Source organism: Cebus imitator, unplaced genomic scaffold, assembly GCF_001604975.1.
Source record: "Cebus imitator isolate Cc_AM_T3 unplaced genomic scaffold, Cebus_imitator-1.0 Scaffold9, whole genome shotgun sequence".
Classification (NCBI taxonomy): Eukaryota; Metazoa; Chordata; class Mammalia; order Primates; family Cebidae; genus Cebus; species Cebus imitator.
Window position 1 is genome coordinate 3,837,773 of NW_016107324.1, and position 24,277 is coordinate 3,862,049.

The 24,277-nt window shown below is 40.2% G+C and overlaps 1 protein-coding gene across 2 annotated transcripts in view; it reads left to right on the forward strand.

Moving 5' to 3' along the window:
* SLCO5A1 (solute carrier organic anion transporter family member 5A1) overlaps positions 1-24,277 on the forward strand; it is a 148,807-nt gene that overhangs the window by 103,497 nt on the left and 21,033 nt on the right. For both annotated transcript variants that reach the window (XM_017544750.2, XM_017544762.2), the window contains one exon: positions 13,592-13,790. In XM_017544750.2, coding sequence (XP_017400239.1) covers positions 13,592-13,790 — 199 coding nt within the window. The remainder of the gene's footprint in view (positions 1-13,591; positions 13,791-24,277) is intronic.

A 24,277-nucleotide genomic window follows, 5' to 3' on the forward strand; every position in this document is an offset into this window, starting at 1 on the left:
CACACAGGAACCATGTCATCCGTTTCCTTTATAGTAACTTCTACTCAATGACTAGTTTTTATAAGGTTGATTAATTAATGGATTTCTGAAACCTAAGTTCTCATAGACAGTAGGGTTGATGTTCTTCACATGTGCTCCAACCATTAGATTCCTACAGTATGTTTGCATTTGTAAAACTTATTTTGTGGATTTCATTATCTGGTGGAATTGTGCATGTCTTTTGAAACAAACAAACAAAATCTTCGGGTTAAAAGTGCAGTATGTAGCATCCTGGTTAAGATTTTCATCCCATCTGTCACTGCCTTGTCCAAAGGTCATATTTTTTTTCTGGCTTAAGCTATCTTATTCAGAGAGCAAGGTGAACAGATTAATTTTTGAAGTTTCTTCTTGCTACAAAATTTTTGATTTTTATTATTTTTTGATTTTTATTATCCTGGATTCCTGGTAAACTTTCTTTAATGAATGGATGGGGACAGTATACAACTGGAGTATCATTTAATCCCCCAAATGCCGCACTGATATTTCTCCTTCAGGTTTTTGCACAAATGGCCCTTGTCGATGAGACTTTATCCAGGATCCTCCAGTTAAAAATACAACTCCTTTTCCTACTCCTCCTTTTCCTTACTCTGCTGGGCATTTTTCTTTGTAGTAATTTTTACCTTCTAACATTCTGTACAATTTGCTTAAATACTGGTTTGTCTGTTTCCCACATTAGACTGTAAACTAATCTGGGCAGCAATTTTAGTCACTTTGATTCCCTATGTCTCTCTAGAGTTTAGAATAGGCCTTGGCACAGAGTGGATGCTCAATACATACTTTCTGTTAAATTAAACTTTAAAAATCCCAAATTTTTGTAAGTTTTCTGAAAGTTAGTCTTAAAAACATGTTTGTAAATAAGACAAAAATGAATTTTAGGTCAACTGTCATTTAAGTAATCGTAGATTAAAAACACAACGTGATAAGGGGCATCTATGGAAAACCCACAGCTAACATCATTCTTAATGGTGACAGACTGGATGTTTTCTCCCTAAGATCAGGAACAAGGAAAAGATGCCTGCTCTTGCTATTTCTACTCAATGTTACACTGGAGATTATATCCAGGGCCGTTAAGGAAGATAGTGAAATAAAAGACATTCAGATAGGAAAGAAGGAAGTAAAACTATGTCTATTTGCAGATTATGTGATCTTCTATAGAGAAAATCTTAAAAACTGTTAGAACTAATAGATGTGTTCAACAAGGTTGCAAGATCTTACAAGATCGATATATAAAAATTTATTGTACTTCTATACACTAGCAATGAATTGAATATCAAATTAAGGAAACAATTACATTTACACTAGCATCAAAAGAAAGGTATTTAGGAGTAGATTTAACAAAAGAAATGTAAACCACAAAACATTGTTTAGAAATAAAAGAAAAAGTTGGTCAAAGGATACAAAATTTCAAGTTATGTAGGAGGAATAAATTCAAAAGATCTGTACAACAGAGTGACTATAGTTAATAACAATGCATTAACAATTGATAAAAGAGTAGAATTTGTGTATTCTCACTACAAAAAATGATAAGTATGTGAAGTAATGTATATTTTAATTAGCTCAACTTCGCTGTTCCGCAATGTTTCCTCATTTCATAATGACATGCTGTACCTGGTAAATGCACACAATTTTTATTTACTGATTAAAAAATTAAATATTAAAAACTAAGGAAAATGTAAATAAACAAAAAGACATTGCATGTTCATGGATTGGAAGACTTAATATTATTAGGATGTCAATATTTTCTAAATTGATCTATCTGCAGATTCAATACAATCCCCATCAAAATTCCAACTGGCTTCTTTGCAAAAATTGGCAAGCTGCTTCTAAAATTCAGGTAGGAAATATAAGGTACCTAGTGTAGCCAAAATAATCTTGATAAAGAACAAAGTCGGAGGACTCATAATTCCTAATTTCAAAACTTACTAAAAAGTAACAGAAATCAAGACAGGATGGTATGGGGTTAAAGCAGACAAAAACATCAATGAAATAGAATTGAGACCCCAGAAATAACCTTATATATTTATCGTCAACTGATTTTTGAGCCCAGATCACGCCATCGCACTCCAGTCTGGGCAACAAGAGTGAAACTCTCCCTCAAAAAATAAAAATAAAAATGGGCCAGGCATCGTGGCTCATGCCTATAATTCCAACACTGGGAGAATAAGGCAGGACAGTTGCCTGAGCCCAGGAGTTCGAGAGCAGCCTGGGCAACATGGGCTGTATAAAACATCTAAACATTAGCTAAGAGTGTTAGCATGTGCCGTAGTCCCAGCTATGTGGAAGTCTGAGGAGGGAGAATCACTTGGGCCTGGGAGGTTGAGGCTGCAGTGAGCCATGGTTGTGCTACTGTGCTCCAGCATGGGTGACAGAGCAAGGCCCTGACTTCCANAAAAAAAAAAAAAAAAAAGTAAAAAGACAGCCAGCAGAATGGGAGAAAAATTTGCAAATCATACATCTGCTAAGGCAGTAATATCTAGAACATATAAAGAACTCTTACAGCTCAATAACAAAAAGACAAGTCAATTAAAATGGGCAAAGTATCTAAGTAGACATTTCTCCAAAAAAGATGTAGCAATGTCCAACAATAAACACATGGAAAGACGCTCAGCCCTGTTAGTTACCAGGAGAATGCAAATCAAAACCACAGTGAGACACCACCTCACACTCACTCAGATGGCTAAAATAGAATATTATCTGTGGTAATAACAAGAGTGGGTGAAGATGTATAGAAATTGGGGCCCTCACACCGCTGCTGGGAATGTCAAATGGTGCAGCCACTTTGGAAAACAGTGTGGCGTGTCCTCAAACAGAGTCAACATATGATCCAGAAATTCCATTTCTAGGCGTGTATCCAAGAGAAACAAAAACATATGCTCACACAAAACTTGTACATGGATGTTCATAGCAGCATTATTCATAATAACCCAAAAGTGGAAACAACCCAAATGTCCATCTCCTAATGAGTGGGTAACTATTATTAATAAAATGTAATCTAGAAATACAATGAAATGTTATTTGACCATAAATAGGAAGAAGAACTGATACACGAGTCAACATAGATGAACCTTGAAAACATACTAAGTGACAGAAGCCAGACACACATATTATACGACTCCATTTATGTAAAATGTCTTCAATATGCAAATCTGTGGAGGTAGAAATTAGCGTGGTGATTGTCTAGGGCTGGAGCAGTAAGGGGCGAGGGAGGGCTGAGTGTGGTAGTTCATGAGTATGACATTTCTTTTTGGGGTGATGGAAATGTTCTAAAATTTTAGAGATGATTACATGTGTCTGTGAATATACTAAAAACACCAAACTGTACCCTTTAAGTAGGCACATTGTATATACATGAATTATAGCTTAGAGAAGCAGTCAATTAAAAGAAGAAAAAAGATACACAATGTGTCTAATACTGATTTGACTGTATTTCTGAAATGGCTGCTCCGGTCTTCCCTGCTCACTCGGCAGAATGAATATGGTTTCTCAAAAAGCAAAATTTCCACCTGGCCCTCATGGGGCAAGGGCACTCTAATAGGTATAGTTCAGATGTGCAGAAGTTTGTTTTAATTTTTTTCCCAGATACAGAGTTTGAAAAGTCTGCTTACTTCTCCCAGGGGAAGGAGAGCTTTGTCAGGGTTTTGCAGTTCTGGCATTAGTGGGCGTCATGACGATGAATTGTCTTGATGGGAAAGCTCCGAGGGCTCTTGGATTTGGGCAGCAATGGACAGAGAAGTTGGCGAGTTGCTGACAGAAAATGAATCTTGCCCAAAGGGCCTCCAAAGAGGGTTTTGCACTCAGCATAGGCCGCATCTGTGGGCTTTACTTCTATGAATGGAAACCCAGTACAGCACATTGATACCAGTGTCGTTAGAGGCTTATTTTGATAGCTGAAAAAGTTAATAAAGTACTATTATTCTCCTATGAAATTTCCTCTACAAAGGCCCCTACCTGCCTTTCCAGTAGTTTCCTTAAGGCTTTTCACCTTCAGCTTCCCAGCATTAGGGAGATCGGAAGCAAACACTGAGATTTTTGCATTTCATCATTTCAAGTGGTTTTTGCCCTCTGTGGGTTTATCGCTTGGATGCAGAAAGTTCTTTTAGGTTTGTAAGCCATAAAAGATGAAATATTAATTTGATTTGATTTTTGAACCCCTTTCATAAAACAGCTCAGCATTCTCTTTTATGCATTATTTCAGTCAGAGCTTTACAGAAACCTGAAGTGAAAAGCACGGTTGTTTTCTCTGTTGAATGTTCCTTTTTATTACCTTTCCTTCAGTGATCCCCAGACCTTGAATCCTGAGATTGGTTCTCATATTTCTCTCCTACTGCACAGTATCTCCCTGTGTTGGCAAAGAGTTGAAGAAAGGGTTACTATGGGTGAATGAGATCCCTTTGGCCTCAGAGGAGTTAACTGTGGGCTTTATATAAATAGCTCCCTGTTGAAGTCATCGAGGCTAAGGTTTTTAGAAGTGTGTAATTCCTTTGAAAGCCTTTACTAAAAATTTCAGCAAGGCTATGCTAGAAATCTAAGGACATTTTGCCTTGGTTAGCTGTAAGTGGTCCCACGGGAGCCACACTGTGATTGTCACGGGGAACTTGCTAGAGGACACTGAGGCTGATGAAGTCTACTTCTGTCTCCTCTAACTGAAGTTATAGAGGGGCAAAACTGGGGACAGCTGGGGTGCAGCAGCTTTGAACTAGGTGAGCTATCCCCCCAGCTTATCTGTCTCAAAAGAAAATTCCCAAAAGAGCTTACCGTAAGTTCTTCCACTATGCCTAAAGGCTTCGTCAGGCACTGGCAGCTCTGATTGTAGCAAATAATCAACACATACAGGCTGCCTATCCTAATCCAACGTCCCAACAGGGGGCTTTGCTACCCCTCCTTTAAGTTTTGGCTTGAGGCTGTGCCATGAAATACTATGGCTTTAAAGAAATAGCTTGTTCTCTGTCTTAAACAGCCACTGAGTTCAAAGAAAAACGTACCTTAAATTAATTATAATGATACATGTTGTTCATTTATGAAGGGATTGCTGACATTTTTTACAACAGTAAGACTGAGATATACAAAAGAGAAAGAGATATACTTTGCTTTTATACTTTGTGGAGTTACGTATACTTTGTGAGAATATATTCTTACAGTGCTGCCTGCTCTCAGATCAGTTAAAATTTGCTAGCTTCAAGGTGTGGATTTTTAAAATAATCTTTTTAGTTGTTTCCTTCTGACAGTAACTGATACTTATTTCCTATAAGGAAATGCTTGCAAGAGAAAGTGGAAGCTTAAAAGGGCAAAATCATTTATTCGGAGCAAGAGGAAAAGATGTCTTTTGAAGCATCGGGTTAGAAGTTTAGGCTTTAGAAAAGTGAAATAAACTTGAGTTGCTTTCCCTGCTCTAGCACTCTTTAGGTGTTTCTTCCTGTGTGATGTGGAGAGAATGCTGTATTCCTCCTTCCAGTCTAACACACCTTTGCTGGCAAGGTGCACCATGATTTTGAGTTGCTATGAAAGAAAAATGCTTCTAATTAGATCATTACATAAGGCTTGCATACTATTGATTGTAAGACACACTTTGGGTTCAGAGCATAAAAATCTGTAACATTTTGGGAATTAAATGAGATACAATATTTAGAGTAGTTATTACACTACCTGGGATGTAATCAACATTTGTGTGTGCATGCGGTTGTTTGTGGGTGTGTGTGTGTATGCATGCCTGTGTGCACTTGCAAGTAAAAAGAAAAAGGGAGGAGGGCGGGAGGGGGAGAGAGAATGAATGAGTGAATAAATGGTGCTTCTTTTCTCGGCACTCATTCTTTCTTGCCCCTCCATATGCCCAGCCAGGCAGCAGCAGAATCCACATGTCATAATGGCTTACAATGATATTCCGTATTTATGGATAGTCTCATGTTTGCAAGCCATTTATTTTCAGCAGAATGTAAGGAAACTTTAGCCACAGAAAACACCGAAAGGGCAGTGTAACTAGAGCAAAGAAGTGAGAATGTCTGAGATTCTGAGAGCCTGTCTGTATCAATTTAATTCACTATGGTGGGACATTCTGCATTCCTGTAATTTCACAACAGAAAAGAGGTTTCAGAGACCTGATATTTTACTCTTTGTTTCCTTTGGGGACTTCGCAGTTTAAGCTTTTGCTAATAATGTTCAATTCAGATTCTTGGTAAAAGATTTTTCAGGCATCAATCTAGATATTAAGTGCTTATCAGTTTTCAACTGATTTTAGCAATTTATTTTAATCTCAAATTAGATCTTAGATTTTCTGTTTGTAAAATGGGATATAGCCTAGTTGCAGGAATAACTGAAAACAGAAATTAACGAGTAAATCATTTGAAGATTTTATATATTAAGTTCAAAGTTATATAAGATTTTATATAATAAGTTCAAAATGAATGTTTGTTTTTTTTACCCAAACACAAACACATGGTGTTGGTCAGTGCTAAAGAAATAGGAAGATGCTGAAAATATAGACAAGAACCTTAAAGTAAGATAACAGAAAGACTGGGAATAAACACAATAGGAGTGGCAGGTGTGATGACAGGGGCTGGCACTGGCTACCATAAAAGCACACCATTGTTATTGTCTTAACAATAGCAAGGACAGCACAACTGAAGCTCCCTGAACTTATAATACATTCCTGATAATGAACGGGTTGCCTAACTTTGTTCTCCTCTTCTTTGGTTCATTTTCCTGTGCTCCAAATCATGCTTTAAGCTTATGTGTATTTTCTGTGTCTATTTACAATATACAAATTGGCAAAAATTGGAGCCAAAGAGGAAAAATTCAGCCATTAGCTTTTATATTTGGTAATTAAATAAATATTATTTTTCATAAAGACCTATCGACTTCATGCAGCCACAAAAGGCAAGCAATATTGGGACCCAGAATAAAAATGTCAAAATCTAATGTTGCGGCATAATAGTGCTTGACGGAGAAAGAAAGGAAGTAGGACAATTAATGTCTATTTGCTTGGATAAATAAGTAGATAACAGATTTCCAGCTGGAAAGCAGCAAGATATTCCCAGATCCTTTACGAGCAAAGCAGAATCTCCTGCATTGTCAGCACTTAATGTTGCAGTGAGTTCTTTAGATTCAGATAAAAGACACGCTGCTAAATATCTAAGAGAGCTTTATGTGTTAAGAACACACGGTAAGTAAATATCAAAGGTTTGTGTATTTCAAGAACATGCTTAAATTCAGTTCTATAGATTAAATAGCATTTGGGAATTTGCCTAATTATAATTCCGACATATGTGTGCTGAGTTAAACTCATAATATGAGGCAGATAATGAAGTTCATGCTTGTTAAAATGATGATGATGATGGCCAGCATTTGTTGATTGTATGCTAGGGATCAGACACTGTTCTAAGCCTTTCACAGGTCTTAATTCATTTAATCCTAACAACCCTAGGAAGAAGATACTATTATAATCCACATTTCAAAGAGGAGAAAATCTGAGGCCTGGAAATTTTCAGTAACTTGCCTAAAGACATGCAGCTTTTAAGTGGCTGAGCTGAGATTTGAACTCAGGGGATCTGGCTACGGAGCCCATACTCTTACCCAGCTCTGTCTCTTGAACAACTGGAATTGCGTTGGGCTCTCTCCTCTATGGCTGGCACCTTGGGCCTCGGGTGCCTGGGCTTGGTGCAGGCATTCCCATCTTCCCCGTTCTGTCCCCCTCGCCCTCCCCACTGAACATACCGAGGTGTCCTTGGGCATCCATCCGTCCATTGATGGCCTTTTCCCCACCTTCTTCTCCCCCACGCTCCCCAGGTCTTGGCCATTAGAGGGCGCGGAAAGCAGGAACTCGGGGGTCCTTCCACGTCTGGGAACCCGGCAGGGTCAGGGGCAGAGGCACAGAGAGGTGAGGGGTGCAGGGGTGAGAGGCGCAGCGGGCTGACTCTCTGGGGTCTGGGGACAGAGTGAAGGGAAGGAGGGCACCAACCAGGGATGGGAATTTGAGCTCAGACAACAGAACTAGCCGAATACAACAGACAAAGTAACTTCTGCTGGGAGAACCCATTTTTTTTTTTTCCTTTTTTTTATTGCATTTTAGGTTTTGGGGTACATGTGAAGAACATGCTAGATTGTTGCCTAGGTACACACATGGCAGTGTGATTTGCTGCCTTCCTCCCCTTCACCTATATCTGGCATTTTTCCCCATGCCATCTCTCCCCAACTCCCCACCCCCCACCGTCCCTCCCCTATTTCCCCCCAACAGACCCCAGTGTGTGATGCTCCCTTCCCTGTGTCCATGTGTTCTCATTGTTCAGCACCCACCTGTGAGTGAGAACATGCGGTGTTTGATTTTCTGCTCCTGTGTCAGTTTGCTGAGAATGATGGTATCCAGGTTCATCTATGTCCCATCTTTTATATTAATTTTTTCCAGCCCCAACAGGGAATGGGCAGGCAGGGTGGTGGGTGGAGAAACTGACTACCAGCCCCTCCATAAGCTCACCCAGAACTACTACTACAGCTGCTGTACTTGGAGCCAGGGGCTTTGGGGGTGGGGGCGGGCAGAGAGAAGGCTCTGAACTGTCTGACCCCATCCCCACTGCTCTTCCCAAGAGGCGTATGATTCCCCAAAGCAAACTTTACATCATTCTCTGACCGGAGATCTGAGCAATGTCCATATTCGCGTAACAAGTGGTCAGATCTTTCTATTTTGATAGTGCAGCGAGATGGAAATGATGGAGGCGCAGAAGAACATTTCCATGGGTTTTCACTCTGTTTGATGTACCCTCATATTTACTGATGACAAATGTTCTGTTTTTGAGGGCCTAATGCTAATTAGGATGCACAGGCAAATAAATTCTGCTGCTTTTTAATTATGACTCAGCTGCCAGCATGGAGATTTGTTGTTATCCTGTGGGTCTAGTACAGTATCTGCCGCTCCATAATTGCTCAGTTGAAATGGAAATTTTATGAATAAAACATTTTCATTCTAAAGGCAAATTAATCACATTGATAGTATGTATACGTTTTCTTGGTGAGGAGGGTACTTTCCCTCACCAGCTCGTCTCACTCCAGAGCTCTGGGTGAGATTTCACGGAGTGGTTGGGTGTAAGAGGCAGCTGTGATAATGTGGGCCCAGTGTGGGGCTGGGAACAGAAAATGTCAGTTTCCATCCAAACTCTCCCTTTTGTGCTGTGCATTATAAATATAAGCAGGCCACTTTCCTGAGCCTTCAAACTCCTCATCTGTAAAAGGGCCACTGCCGGCCAGGCTCACTACTGTAATCGCAGCACTTTGGTAGGCCGAGGTGGGTGGATCACCTGAGGTCAGGAGTTTGAGAACAGCCTGGCCAATATGGTGAAACCCCATCTCTACTAAGAATACAAAAATTAGCAGGGCATGGTGGCCAGCGCCTTTAATCCTAGCTATTTCAGAGGCTGAGGAAGGAGAATCACCTGAACCCGGGAGGCAGAGGTTGCAGTGAGCAAAGATCGCACCACTGCACTCCAGCCTGGGCAACAAGGGTGAAACTCTGTCTCAAAAAAAAAAAAACAAAAAACAAAAAGCCATTGCCGATTTCACAGGACTCTGGTGAGGATTACAGGATGAACACTGGGTGCCAGGCAAAACTGGCTTTCAGTTAAGCTCCCTGTCTTCCTCTGCTCCTCTTTGTGGGTTGCTGAACATGCCAGAGCATGCAACCGTGCACGTGAATGCAGCTGCAAACTTCTGGTGTCCAATATCGTCTGGACCTGTGTAGTTCTGATTTCACTTTCCCACCATGGTTTTTCCAGCACTTGGCCACATTTAAAGTTCTCAATATCTCTTCCTTCTAAGAGTTGGTTTTATTTTCAATTGTACAGAAAAAAAAATCAAAGCTATAAAAAAATGAATCTCCAGCATGTTATGAATTCTCAGACAAAAAGCGTCTGCAATGAAATACGCCAGAATGCAATCAGTGGATTTTTGTTCCTTCCTATTTTTCTGTTTTCCTTCTTACTTTTCTGTGTTTTTCTTCCTACTTTTCTATGTTTTTCAAATGTTTTGTTACAGCATGTACTGCATTATGTTTACAAAATAATGGGAAAATATAACAGAAAAACTAACACTGTAAAGCTACTACTCACCCATGGATTTAACCTCTGTTCTAGCCCAGATGAAGGAGTCTCTCTCTGTCTCTCTACTAAGGGCCAAGTTGATTATCTGTGCTGTTAATTCTATATTATCCTGACTTCTCAAGGATCTTGCATTGCCATTCACTAAACTTTCCCCTCCACATTCAACCATTCATTTCCTTTTTAGTTTATTTTCCTCAGTATATAAATATGCTTAAGTCCTCTCTGCATCCTAGGAAACAGATAAAACCCTCTAAACCCCAGCCCTACCTTGGCCCCAGCCTAATTCGAGACTTATATCCCTTTTACATGCAAAGTTCTAGAAAGGGCTGTCTGGATTCCCAAACTCTAGGTCCTCGTGACTGACTACTCCTGCATGACACTCTTAAAACTGCTCTTGTCAGAGGTCCAGTGACACATTGTCTCACTTCAGTCTTTCTTACCGGACTTCTCTAAGGCACTTGATAATGTTGTCATTTTCTCCTTGAAACTCTCTCCTAGGTTTCTTGGTTTTCTTTCCTTTTCTTTTTTCTTCTCTGTTTTTTGAGATGGAGTCTTGCTCTTTCACCCAGGCTGGCATACAAGGGTGCAATCTCAGCTCGCTGCAACCTTGCCTTTTGGGATCAAGCAATTCTCCTGCCTCAGCCTTCTGAGTAGCTGAGATTACAGGCATGCGCCACCAAGCCCCGAGACAGGGTTTCACCATGTTGGTCAGGCTGGTCTGGAACTCCTGACCTCAAATGATCTGTCCCCTCGGCCTCCCAAAGTGCTGGGATTACAGGCATGAGCCACCGCGCCCGGTTGAGCATTTCCACCTGATTGTTCCTCAGGTCCTTCACCATCAACAAGTCTACAGTGGTGGCCATTGAGCTGCTCTGCACACACATTTCCTCCTCATATTCCAAATTTCTTCCACCATCTGGTGTCATGCAGGCATCCTTCCTGTCTCCCTGTCTTATCTAATTTATTGGGCCATCTTTGTAGGGCCCTACTGTGGCTCACAAGGACCTTTGCAGGCATCCTCCTGACCATTTCTCTGAGTCGAGTTTTGACCCCATCTAAGCTGTCTTGCATCTCACTTCAGGGACGATCTTTGTAATACACAGCTTCCATCCTTTCAATCACAGCTCAGAATTCTTCAGCGGCCTCCTTTGTCAGAGCTACAATCTAAGCTCCTTTCATGGTCTCCTTTTTCCCTCTCTCTCTTCTCCAGGTCTTTCCACCTCCCAGCTGCTTACTTTTCATACTCAATATTTTGGATTGTGTTGAATCCTCAGTTTTGTTATCTCATGCCTCTGTGCATGTATTTTCTTTGCGCAGATACTTTCTTTGTGTGGGACGTTGTCTGTGCTGGTTCATTGGGCATATTCTATCTCATCTATTGAGAGTCAACTCAAATACTGCCACTTGTGTGAGGACTTCTTGGATTTCATCCAGGGAAGACTCTTCCTGCACTTCATGTAATTATTTTATTGTATTCTATTCCCTATTAAGTAGTTTGTTTCTCTTTTAGATTGTAAGGTTCTTGGGGGCAGGCATCATGATGATTTCTTTATTTTATTTTATGTTTTTGAGATGGAGTCTTACTCTGTGGCCCAGGCTGGAGTGCAGTGGCGCCATCTTGGTTTACTGCAACCTCTGCCTCCAGGGTTCAATCAAGAGATTCTCCTGTCACAGGCTCCTGAGTAGCTGGGATTACAGGAATGTGCTACCACCCTTGGCTAATTTTTGTGTTTTTAGTAAAGATGGGGTTTTGCATGTTGACCTGGCTGGTCTCCAGTTCCTGACCTCACCTGATCCGCCAGCCTTGGCCTCCCAAAATGCTGGGATTACAGGCGCCAGCCGCTGTGCTTGGCCAATTGCTTTATTCTTTATGGTGAAAAAATAACATACCCAGAAGTACATTAAACACAATTTAGAGATAATTATAAAGTGAACACTGTGTAACTGTCTTAGTTCATTCAGGTGGTTGTAACAAAATTACCATCCACTGGGTGGATTATAAACAACATAAATTTATTTCTCACAGTTCTGGAGGTTGGGAAGTCCAATAACAAGGCCCTGGCAAATTCAGTATGTGCTGAAGGAGTGCCCAGTTTCTTACAGAAGGCTGTCTTCTCACATGTAACCTCCCACTATGTAACTTCACATGGAAAGGCGAGGTAGCTCTTTCAGTCCTCTTTTATAAGGACACGAATCTTATTTATGAGGCCTCCCATTCTTGTGACCTAATCGCCTTCCAAAGCCTCCACCTCCTAATCACCTTGGTGATTAGGATTTCATCGTGTGAATTTTTGAGGACACAAACATTCAGACCACAGCAGTAACTATTACCCAAGTCATGGCATGAAGTATTTTTCAGCACCAGAGGAACCTCCTGTATCCTTTCCTGATACTGTGCATCCCTCTACTATCTTGGCTTTTATGTTAATTACTGCTGGGTTTTCTTTGCAGTTGTACCATCTGTGTGTACATTCCCAGACAATGCTGTTTAGTTTTACAAGTTCTTGAACTTCATACCAGTGTAGTCAGGTCATGTGCATTCTGTTGCATTTGGTTCCTTGTGTTCAACATTGTCTTTGTATGATTCATCATACAAAGTTGTGTGTAGCTACCTTTCTTTCCATTTAATAAGTGTATAGAAGCACTCCTTTATATGGATATACTGTATATGATAAATCTATTAATGGACATTTGGTTTATTTCCAGTTTTTTACTATTATGATGTTTCAAATATCTTGTCCCTATCTTTTACCCATGTGCACAAGTGTCTTCAGGGTATAGATCCAGGAATGGAACTGATTGTCACAGGGCGTGTATATCTTCAACTACCAGATAATGCCACACTGTTTTTCAAAGTGAGTGTTGTGATTTACATCCTGCCAATGTGTTGAGAGTTCTTAATGTGCTACATTTTTAACCTGTGGTATTGTCAGACTGTACAGTTGTTACCAACATGATTGGTGTGTAGTGGTATTTCACTGTGGGTTTTACATTAAAAAAATTATTTTATACATTATATTCATACATATTTATGAGGTACATGGGAAATTCTGTGACATGCATAGAATGTGTAATGGGTATTTAGGGTGTCTGTCACCTGAGCATCATTTCGATGTGTTAGGTGCCTCATCTGTATTTCCTTCTGTGTAATGAGGTTGAGCCTCTTTCACATATTTATTGTTTGTCTGGATTTTGTCTTTGGTGAAGAACTTGTTGAAGTTTTACTCACTTTTCTAATGGGTTGCTTGTCTTTATTTTCTTGCTGTGTAAAAGATTTTATTGAAATCTGGATGGGAGTTCTTTGCTGATTATATGTGTTGAAAATTATCTTATAAAATCACACACAATGAAGCTGTATTGATTATAGTGGTTTTTGATTCTTTACCCTAGTACTGTGAGCAAGAGACAGAATAGATAAGATGAATAACAATATACACGAATTCAAATTAACTCTCTCCTTCTCTTCTCCCCAGGGGTTATTATCGTCCCCAGTGCTGGTGTTGGTATTGTTCTCGGAGGCTACATTATTAAAAAATTGAAACTTGGTGCCAGAGAATCTGCAAAACTAGCAATGATCTGCAGTGGTGTGTCTTTACTGTGTTTTTCAACCCTATTTATTGTTGGATGTGAAAGCATTAATCTAGGGGGCATCAACATCCCTTATACAACAGGGTAAGTACCTCTTTGTTTTTTTTTTTAATAGTTACCAAAAATATATGGTACTTTATTTGCTTCTTTAATAACATACTAAGTAATAAGATTTGTTGGTGGATCTAATAACCACCATTATTTCAAAGTGGTGATGGGTGTAAATGCGATTTTGAGACATCTGCAATAACAGTAATAAAATATCAAAACATCTGGGATTGCTATCAGTATTTTTACACCTTATTTTGATTTGTTTTATCATTAATTATTACCTATTGCAGATGTGAATGTTCCCTGTATGCAAATTATATAAACAAATGTCTCCTACTTACAAAGGTGCATAATAATAATACTAATAATTTTTATACCTTAGCTTTTTGGTGTGCTCTAAAAATAGTCATAGAAATCAGGTCTGCCTAAGAATACCAACTTTTTGTGAGAATTCCAGAACCTTGTATCTAGAGGTTACATTTTATTTCGCATAAGGACTTGAGGCCTTTCTTTAGCGGGAACAGAGTTTGATTCTGGAATAAGAAATTTGGGTTGATGAAGTGTATCATATTGCTATTATATGCATTTTGCTAAGAAATATTTATAAGCTTTTTTTTAGAAAAAATTTTTAAAATTGTGCTTTAGGTTCTGGGGCACATGTGCATATATGGCAATGTGGTTTGCTGCCTCCATCCCCCCGTCACCTATATCTGGCATTTCTCCCCATGTTATCTGTCCCCAACCTCCCCACCCCCTGCTGTCCCTCCCCCTAAATCCCCCAACAGACCCCAGTGTGTGATACTCCCCTCCCACAACAGGGTAAGTACCTCTTAAGAGCCGCCTAGTATCTGCATGATGGAAGCGCAAGCCCTGTGGTGTTTGTGCATCCACAGTCAGACTCGTACCTGTCCCTCCAAACTGTCCTCCCTGTGTGTGCTTGGCGTGCTCTGCCTCTCCAAGTGGAGGACGCACTCCTGCAGGGCAGAAGCCAGGGTCTCGCCTTCCTCTCTGTCCCTTCTGACCCTCACAGAGGGACTTCCATAGCATTTTGATTACAGCGGATGAGGATGAAATACTTATTGGATTAATGAAAATTGTTCAGTTTTTATTGTAATGTTTTCAATAGGGAATGTGTTTCTGTAGCTCAAAAACATAAAATTCAGTGAAAATACAAGGTACGATGAAACCTCTTGCCCTTACCCAAGTCCTCCATCCACCTAGCTCTTCCCATTCCTCCGACCGAAGATGAAACAGGTAACCCCTTTAATTTATTTTTTGCATATCCTTCCAAGGCTTCTTTATATAAGATGCTGTGGGTATGTATTTTCAGTTGTCCCTCTTTTGTATCTAAAATAGAGCATTCATACATGCTTTGCTGAGCTTTAAACAAATGGAACAATATAGCTTGGAGATTTTTCCACCCTGGTAGTAATAATCTGAAGCATAACCACCTCTTACACTGGCTGTATTGCACGCTGAGCACTCTCCTAAATGCTTTGCATATGTTAACCCATGAATCCTGTTAATTTGGCTACAGCATCTGTGCCCATAAGCACTGCTTTTAACCACTGCATAGCATTACATTATATTCCACTTTGTATTTAACCTGCTCACCTTTGGGTTGTTCCTAATCTTTAATTTTATTTATTTATTTATTGACATGGTCTCACTATGTTGCCCAGGCTGGTCTCGAACTTCTGGTCACAAGTGAGCCTCCTGCCTCTGCCTCCCAAGTAGCTGGCATTATAGGCCGATGGCACCATGCCCAGTTAATTTTTAGTTATTAAGAGCAATGCTGCAATAAATAACTCCAAGGCATTTATCACTTCTCTTGTGTGCTTTGTATGTGCAGGACAAATTTCCAGAAGTGAGATTGAATAAATAGTACCAAATTATCTCCACAGGTGTTATACCAATTTTTGCCCTCACCAGCAATGGATGTGAGTGCCATTTTCCCCACAGCCTCACCAAAAGAAGGTGGAAAGCTCTTCTTTGAGAGTTATGAAAACCTTAACTTTTTTTTTTTTTTGAGAGAGTCTCTCTCTGTCCCCCAGGTTGGAGTGCAATGATGGTTCACTCATGGCTCACTGCAGCCTCAACTTCCCAGGTCTGAATAATCCTCTACCCTCAGCCTCCCGAGTAGGGAGGGTCTACAGGCATGCACCACCGTGCCTGGCTAATTTTTTATAGAGACAACGTCTCACTTTGTTGCCCAGGCTGATCTCAAACTCCTGGGCTCAAGTGATCCTCCCGCCTCCACCTCCCAAAGCACTGGGAATCCAGGAGTGAGCCACTGTGCCCAGCCAACCTTTACTTCTTAACTACATGTAGTTTTTTTAGGATCTGCTCATTTAACAGAGCTTCATTGTCCAAGTTTTGGTGCTTGGTGCCAAGAAACACTTCTGTTTCCTTTTGTTTCTCAGTGGGGTTTTATGTCATAAAATGTTCCACTTTGCATTTGAATAACAAAAGCTTTGATTTCATCTAGCCAATTTAGAATGTTTCGGGGGTGAGGAGAAGGAATAGCAAATCAGAGCTTATTTAGATTACAGAATACTGTGCCATCTCTTGTCCTGGGAGTTATTTTTCCACCAGAAGACGTTGGGGTGTGTGTGTGTAAGATGCATGTACTGGGTATGTGGCTTCTTGATAGTGCCTAAGAGGATGGCCTAAACAATAAAATCTTTAAAAATGGAAAAGCAGTATAGCATAAGAGCTCAGGTTCTGCAGTTGAATTTGAATTCAGATCTTGACTCTGCTTGGCTGGTGGCTTAGCACTAAACCTCAATATTACTTCTGTAAATTGGGGTGGTGTTAGCAGCAATCACCTTAGAAGGTTGTGGGCAAGGGTTATGTGTGTATCACGTGTAAAGTTCTCAGCTCAGTGTGAGGCACTGAAGGCTAGCTGTGGTCACTAGTCATCACTAATAAGAATAATTTCTGTTTCTATCAAATTATTTTTCTTAAAAATAGAAAACACAAATGGAATTAAAAGTTCATAGCAAAAACCCAGCAGTCTTATAGCTAACTCTGATTTGCAGGGGCAATACTTTTAAATTCTTTTTAGCTGTTTCTTCTGGATGTGTCTCTGTATTTTTCAGAAATATTATATAAATTATCTGAACTAAGGTATTATTTGTGACTTCCTAGCTTGGCAAATGAGGAGCTTAACTTTCTCTTTACAAATTGTTGTCAAATCCTTTTCTGGTACTTTCCTGTGGTATTTATGACATGCGTATTGTCGATGAAAAGAGCCAAACTGTAAAATATTTGAAGAGATTTATTCTGAGCCAAATGTGAATGACCATAGCCTGGGACACAGCCCTCACTCAGGAGGTCCTGAGAACGTGTGCCCAAGGTGGTCGGGTGCAGCTCGGTTTTACACATTTTAGGGAGACATGAGACTTAATCGAATACATTTAAGAAGTACATTGGTTTGGTTCAGAAAGGAGGGACAACTCGAAGCAGGGGCGTCCAGCTTATAGGTAAATTAAAAGATTTCCTGGTTGACAACTGGTTGAGTTTCTCTAAAGACCTGGGATCCATAGAAAGGAATGTCTGGGTTAAGATAAAGGACTGTGGAGACCCAAGTTCTTATGTGCAGAGGAAGCCTTCAGGTAGCAGGCTTTAAAGAGACTAGGTTGTAAAATGTTTCTTATCAGACTTAAAGTCTGTGTTGATGCTACTGTCTGAGAGGTCTAATGAGGCATGTCCGACCCCTACTTCCCATCCAGGTCTGAACTAGTTTTTCAGGTTACGTTTTAAAAGAGCCCTAGCTAAGGAGGAAGTATTCAGATGGTTGGGGGGCCTTAGAATTTTATTTTTGGATTACAGTATCATGATTAGATCTCCTCATTTGTGTAACATTGATTTTCCTGGAATTAATAATTGCCTTATTTTCATTTACTTTGTTTTCTTTGAATCTGCATCTAGCTTCCTACACCTTTTGAGAGCTCAAAAACTATCTCCACATGACCTTCCAGCTATTTGATGAGCTCCTGGTTCCATTTCCACTCCTTGCAGTCATCTGGGCAAGGCCCTCAGTCCCTACTGTCGTCTGGACACGGCGTTTCTGGGCCGGCTGCCCTGTTGACATCCTGAGAATCCCTTTGCCTCTCTCTGTATTGATCCTTTGTTTTTTGGACTCTGTGGAGTCCTCTTTTTTGATTTACTCCCTCATTTTGATGGAGTACATCCTCCAGTACCTACAAAAAGTCTGTATAGGCTGTAACTTTGTTCTTTTGGGAGACTTTTTATTATATATATTGATAAATATTACATATAAATATATATATATATATATATACACATACACACTGTTACATTTGATTGCCAAGTTGGCTGAAATTTTGGATGAGTCATTTTTACTCAGAACTTTGAAGTTTTTGCTCCATTGTCATCTAATTTCTAATGCTCTTGTTGGAAGTCTGGCTTTTCTTTTTCCCAATGCTTTGTATGTGATGTATTTTTCCTTCCTGGGAGCTTCCTTTTATTACTAGTATTCCAGAATTTTACCATGATGTGTTTTGAGATGGATTATTTTTATTTTTTCCTAGGCACATGATGATTTCTTTCTGACTGAAGACTATATACTTCAGGTCTGTTTTTAAACTTTAATTTCCGTTTTCTCCTTGCCATTTTTTTCTCTTTGTCTCCTTCATTGATCTCTTCTTTTCTTATTCTTGTTTGGAGAGACCAGAAACTTTTTGTATGCCTTTGACCAAATAATAATCTTCCTCTATCAGGGAAGGTTGTTCTCTTTGACCAAGTGTGCAGCTTCAGGGGGTTGTGCGTGGAGCCCAGAGGGAGGCAGGGGACACCCATCTATCCAGCCAGACCAGCCGAATCAACCCTGACATCAATGTGGTGGCAGGTGTCACAGCCAAATTACTCTCATATCTTCCTTTCCTTATTATTTATTACCTATTTCACGTGTCCTTTTTTTGTTCTACTTAAAAAATTTTTTTTTTTGCATTTTATCTTCTAAGTCCTCTGTTGAATTCTTTATTTTGGCCATCATTTTTATTTTTTTGAAACAGAGTCTTGCTCTGTCACTCAGGCTGGAGTGCAGTGGCACGATCATGGCTCACTGCAATCTCTGCCTCCTGGATTCAAGTGATCCTCCCCTCTCATCCACCTGAATAGCTGGGACAACAGGTGTCCACCACCACACTGGGATAATTTTTTATAGAGATGGAGTCTCTCTATATTACCCAGGCTGGTCTTGAGCTCCTGAGCTCAAGCAGTATGCCCACGTTTGCCTCCCAAAGCGCTGGGATTATAGGCGTGAGCCACCACACCCAGCCTATCATATTTTTTAATTTAGAAAGTTCCTGCTTGATTTCAGATTGTTCCTTGTTTCTAGCCATCTTGATTTATGAGTGGAATATTTTCTCTTACTTTTCCAATATTATTTAGAGTTCCTTTTCTTTCCCAGTTTGTCTCTGTGTCCTATGAGTGCCTACTTTCTATTTATTTTGCTGTCTTGATTGTGTTAGCAGCTCTGTTCAAATTTCTGGTGATCCTTAGCTTGCTTTTGGTATTAAACAATGAGAACTTAAAAAGTTGAGTAGTTGCTGTGTGTGTGAGGGCAGGGCTTGTCATCTGCTGGGTCTTGCTGCGGGAGGTGGATACAGCTGGAGCTTTCATCTGAGTGCTGCAGTACCAGAACCCGAGGGCTTATCTCTGAGGTGCTTCCGTTCCTCAAGAGACAGATGCTCCTTTCTCTCCTGCTGGGGCCCTGCGGGGAAGGCTACAGGAGTGTAAGCCTCACTGCTGGCAGCCTAGACGTGAGAGTTGGGGAATGGGCCTAAGTTCTCACTGATTATTTTGGGCCTAGGTCTTCACTGATTATTTTGCAGGCTTTTACCTATTTCCCTGTCATCATTCTAGCATCTCACCGAACTTCTCCTTTATGTGTGGTGCTCTTAAGCCAGAGCCTTTGGTTCATTTTCTCCGGAAAACAGGGAGTATGAGGGAAGGAGCAGTTACCTAAGTAGAGAGGGGATGGGAATTTGCTTCAAGTTGTGTCAAAGTTGGACTGTATCTTTTTTGTGTCACTGTCTTCAAGGTCTAAGGGCCTTTGCTTTCTCTTGCTACTTGCCTTGATCATGCCCATATATTTTTCTAAGTTCTCAATCATGTTTTCTGTTTTACTGAATCTTCCTCTTTCCCCGAACGCCATCTTCCTGCTTCACTGTGGACCGCTTGCTCTGTTGACGTAACTTACATCCTAGGACCTCTTTTCAGAAGTTTCCTCAGTTGTATCCACTAGTTTTTGTTTGTTTATTTGGTAACTCTTCATTTTGCCAGAAAAAAAACTCAGATAACTTCCTTAGAAAGGGTACATGGGAGGAAAAACTTGCTGAGCCTGTGAATATATTAAAACATCTTTGTTCTTTCACATTGAAGTGGTAGTTTAAGCAGCCATAAAATTCTAGGTTAAAACATTATCAGCCCCATTAAAAAGTGAGTAAAGGACATGAGCAGGCACTTTTCAAAAGAAGACATACACACAGCTAGCAAGCATATGAAAAAATGCTCAACATCACTAGTCACTAGAGAAATGCAAATCAAAACCACAGTGAGATACCATCTCACATCAGTCAGAATGGCTATTATTAAAAAGTAATAAAATAAAAGATGCTGACAACGTTGTGGAGTGAAGGAAATGCTTATACACTGCTGTTGGAAGTGTAAATTAGTTTAGCCATTGTGGAAAGCAGTTTGATGGTTTCTCAAAGAGCTTAAAACAGAATTGCCATTCAACCCAGCAATCCCATTATTGATTTTGTATCCAAAGGAATATGAATCATTCTACCGTAAAGTCTACCATAAAGACACATGCATCACAGCATTATTCACAGCATTAGTCACAATAGCAAACACGTGGAATCAATCTAAACACCCATCAATGAGAGACTACATAAAGAAAATGTGGTACCTACACAACATGGAATATTATGCAGCCATAAAAAGAATGAGATCATGTCCTTTGCAGCAACATGGATGGAGCTGGTGGCCATTATCCTAGCTAACACAGGAACAGAAAACCAAATACTGCATGTTCTCACTTATAAGTGGAAGCTAAACATTGAGTACACATGAACACAAAGATGGGAGCAACAGACAGTGGGGCCTATACCGGAGGGTGGGAGGAGGGAAGGATTGAAAAACTGCCCATTGAGTACTGCGTTGATTACCTGAGTGACGAAAAATCTGTCCACCAAACCCTCTTGACACAATTTACCTAGGTAACAAACTTGCACATGTACCCCTGAACCTAAAGTAAGCTTAAAAAATAAATTTAAGCAAACAAACATGTAAAAATAAAAAATAAGTATCTTTCTGGGGACTTTGAAACCATTGTTTTATTTGTCATCTAGCATTTTCTGTTGCAGATAAGAAATGTAATTTCAGCCCTAGTTCTCATTTCTCTGGCTAACTTTATTTGGAAGTTTTTAGGATACTTTTTTTCAAGGTGTTGTGAAATTTCATAAGGAATACTTTACCCTCAGATTTTGTCATGGCTGGACCCTTCTTATGATCCCAATGCCACCTTCTCAGAGAGGCTTTCCCTCTCTGCCAAATCTAGGGGAACCTACTGTCCCCCCACTCTTGATCACATTATTTCTCCTTCGTTTCCTCATGACACTTAACATTATCTGAAATTATCTCATTTAACAATATGCTTTGCTTTTGTCCCTTGTCTAAAATATGAGCTCCTTGGGCACAGTTTGTAGATCTCTCTCTCTCTCTCTCTATATATATATATATATATATACACACACACACACATATATACATATATATATACACACATGTATATATACGTATATATATATATATATTTTTTTTTTGAGACAGAATCTTACTCTGTCACCCAGGCTGGAGTGTAGTGGCATGATCTTGGCTCACTGCAATCTCTTGACCTCGTGATTCACCCGCCTCGGCCTCCCAAAGTGCTGGGATTACAGGCATGAGCCACTTATATATATATATATTTTTTTTTTTTTTTAAACCTTGTTTTCTATCTTTACGTACATTTTTTATTATAAGGATTTTTTTTATTTGCTGTATTCTGAGCATTCCCTTTCCGTAGTATTCTGGTGTTGTTTTATGGAGTAGTGTCTTCTCAGATCTCTCTGCACATATAATTAGAATTTTTTAAACTTTGTTTTTATGCCTTGCATTTATCATTTGGTTTTAAGGAACCAGTTCTTCTGTTTGTTTATTCTGGGCTTTGCAGCGGACAACACTCAGCCTAGCTTCTCTCAGACGATGTCTTTCCTCTCCCTATACCTCAAATACCAGAATGAGGGGATTTTATTCAGAGTTGTTAACATCTAGAGTAGAAGTTCAGCTTTTAAAATTTCTTCCAGTTTCCTTAGAGAGGCACTTCTTGATGAATTTCTGGGCTCTAAATTGGAGATTGGAGGGAACGGATAACTGAGACTGGAAGGGTTCACTGATAGTGTTTTCTCTTCCCTAGATCTCCAGGAAGTCCCACGGTTTTCCCTCCACGTCTCATGTTTGGCTTTGTCACATCTGCTGACTTTGAGCTTTGAATCCGTGGAGATTCCAGTGGGCAGGCTGGCTCCTCTTTCTCCAAGGCGGCCTCTGCCTGTTTCACATAAACCCATGCCTATCTACTTGCCATTTTTGTGAAGTTTGGTGCCACGCTTTCCTTTTAATCTTACTCTGCTTTTATTTCAAGTGTGTTCTCAGAAAGGAATGGAAGGCACAGTCCACGTCTTACCTGCTTTTAAACAGCAAGTTTCCTCAAGACTCTTAAAGCCCTTGCTTAATACCACACCTCCCTCTTCCAGCCTGAATGAACTGCTGCTGGGCTTGCCCAGCAGCACTGGGAAAAATTATATAATTGTGCTGATTGGCTCCATTACAAATTTATGAGTTCCAATCTTAGCAGGCCCTCATCTTTGCTGAGCAACCCATTTACTTCATCCCAGTCAGCTTCCTTTCTCATGCCTGTGACAGTGGCTCTGTTTTTATTTTTAAACCCATTTCTTCAAGTCCTTTATCTTACCCTGGCCTTGTTTTTCTTAGCAGACAACCTAGTAGCCAATGTTAGCGACAGATGAAGTTATCAAGAATGAACTTTCTGAACTTCTTTCTTCTATCTCCTCAAACTGATTTGTCTAACACAGTATTGTTTTCAAAGGCAAGTACTGGCTCTATCATTTTCTAGCTGTGTGACCCAGCAAAAAAATTACATAATATTGTTGAATCTTGGTTTTCTCATATATAAAATTGGTGATAATGTCAATCTTTCCCGGTTGCGAGCATAATTAAAGTTCATCTCTCCTGGTTACAAGCATAATTGCAAATACATTTGGTTGAAAACATTAAAATAGTGCAGAAGGGTAAAAGTAAAAGTCAGTGTCTCCTTCTCTTATCCTCATCCTTTAGTTTATTTATTTAAGACAGAATCTTGCTCTGTCACCCAGGCTAAAGGACAGTGGCACAATCTCGGCTCACTTCAACCTCTGCCCCCTGGGTTCAAGCAATTTTCCCTGCCTCGGCCTCCCGAGTGGCTGGGATTACAAGCACCTGCCATCATGCCCAGCTAATTTTTTTTTTTTTTAGTAGAAATGAGGTTTCACCAAGTTGGCCAGTCTGGTCTTGAACTCCTGACCTCAGATGATCTGCCGGCCTTGGCATCCCAAAGTGCTGGGATTACAGATGTGAGCCACCACACCTGGCAACCTTTAGTTTAAATCGTTTGAATATTTTAACCAAATATTTGTAGTTTGGATAATGAGGATTGTAAAGTTTATTCTCTGTAGGTTTATTGCTGAGTTAAAAACGAGGAAACTTGAGGCCAGCACAAGAAAATTAGATACTAATTTATTCAGCTCCCGGGCGAGGTTCTGTAGTCCTGAGGAGAGGGGCCAGGGAAGTCGCGCAGGACTCCTCGCAGGAGTGGGGTTTTATAGGGAGTGAAGGCGTTTGATTGGATTTGGAGAAACAGGATGTGGACGGGGTGAGCTGCTATTGGTAGGTGGGTGGGATTTCCGGTGAGCGGGCTAAGGGCTGAGTGCAGAGGGGATTTCCAAGGCGGGCTAGGTGCCAAGTGCAGAGGGGATTTCCAAGGCAAAGCTAGATGATGGGCATATTCTGATAATGCAATTTTCAAGCGGGAGGGAGATGGGCGCGTCCAAACTCCCGGCAAAGAAACTCCCAGCAAAGCAACCAGCCTTACAAGGATGATATGGGGAAGGTTCGCATATTTCCTAGCACAGAATCTAGCACTTTACATATGTTGAAAAAAGTTAGTTTCTTATCTCTACTCCCTTCCCTTCTAGATCATGCAAAGCAACTCCGTTTTCTTCTTTAATAGATGAATGAATGTGTGGCACCTGTCTCTGCTCAGGGATGTTACTCATATAGTGAAGCTGCAACTCTTATGAAATTGACATAAATTTACATCTTTATGATCTAATCCATGAATTATGGTACATCTTTTCTCACTTAGTTGTATTCAATCTAGAAAAAGTAAC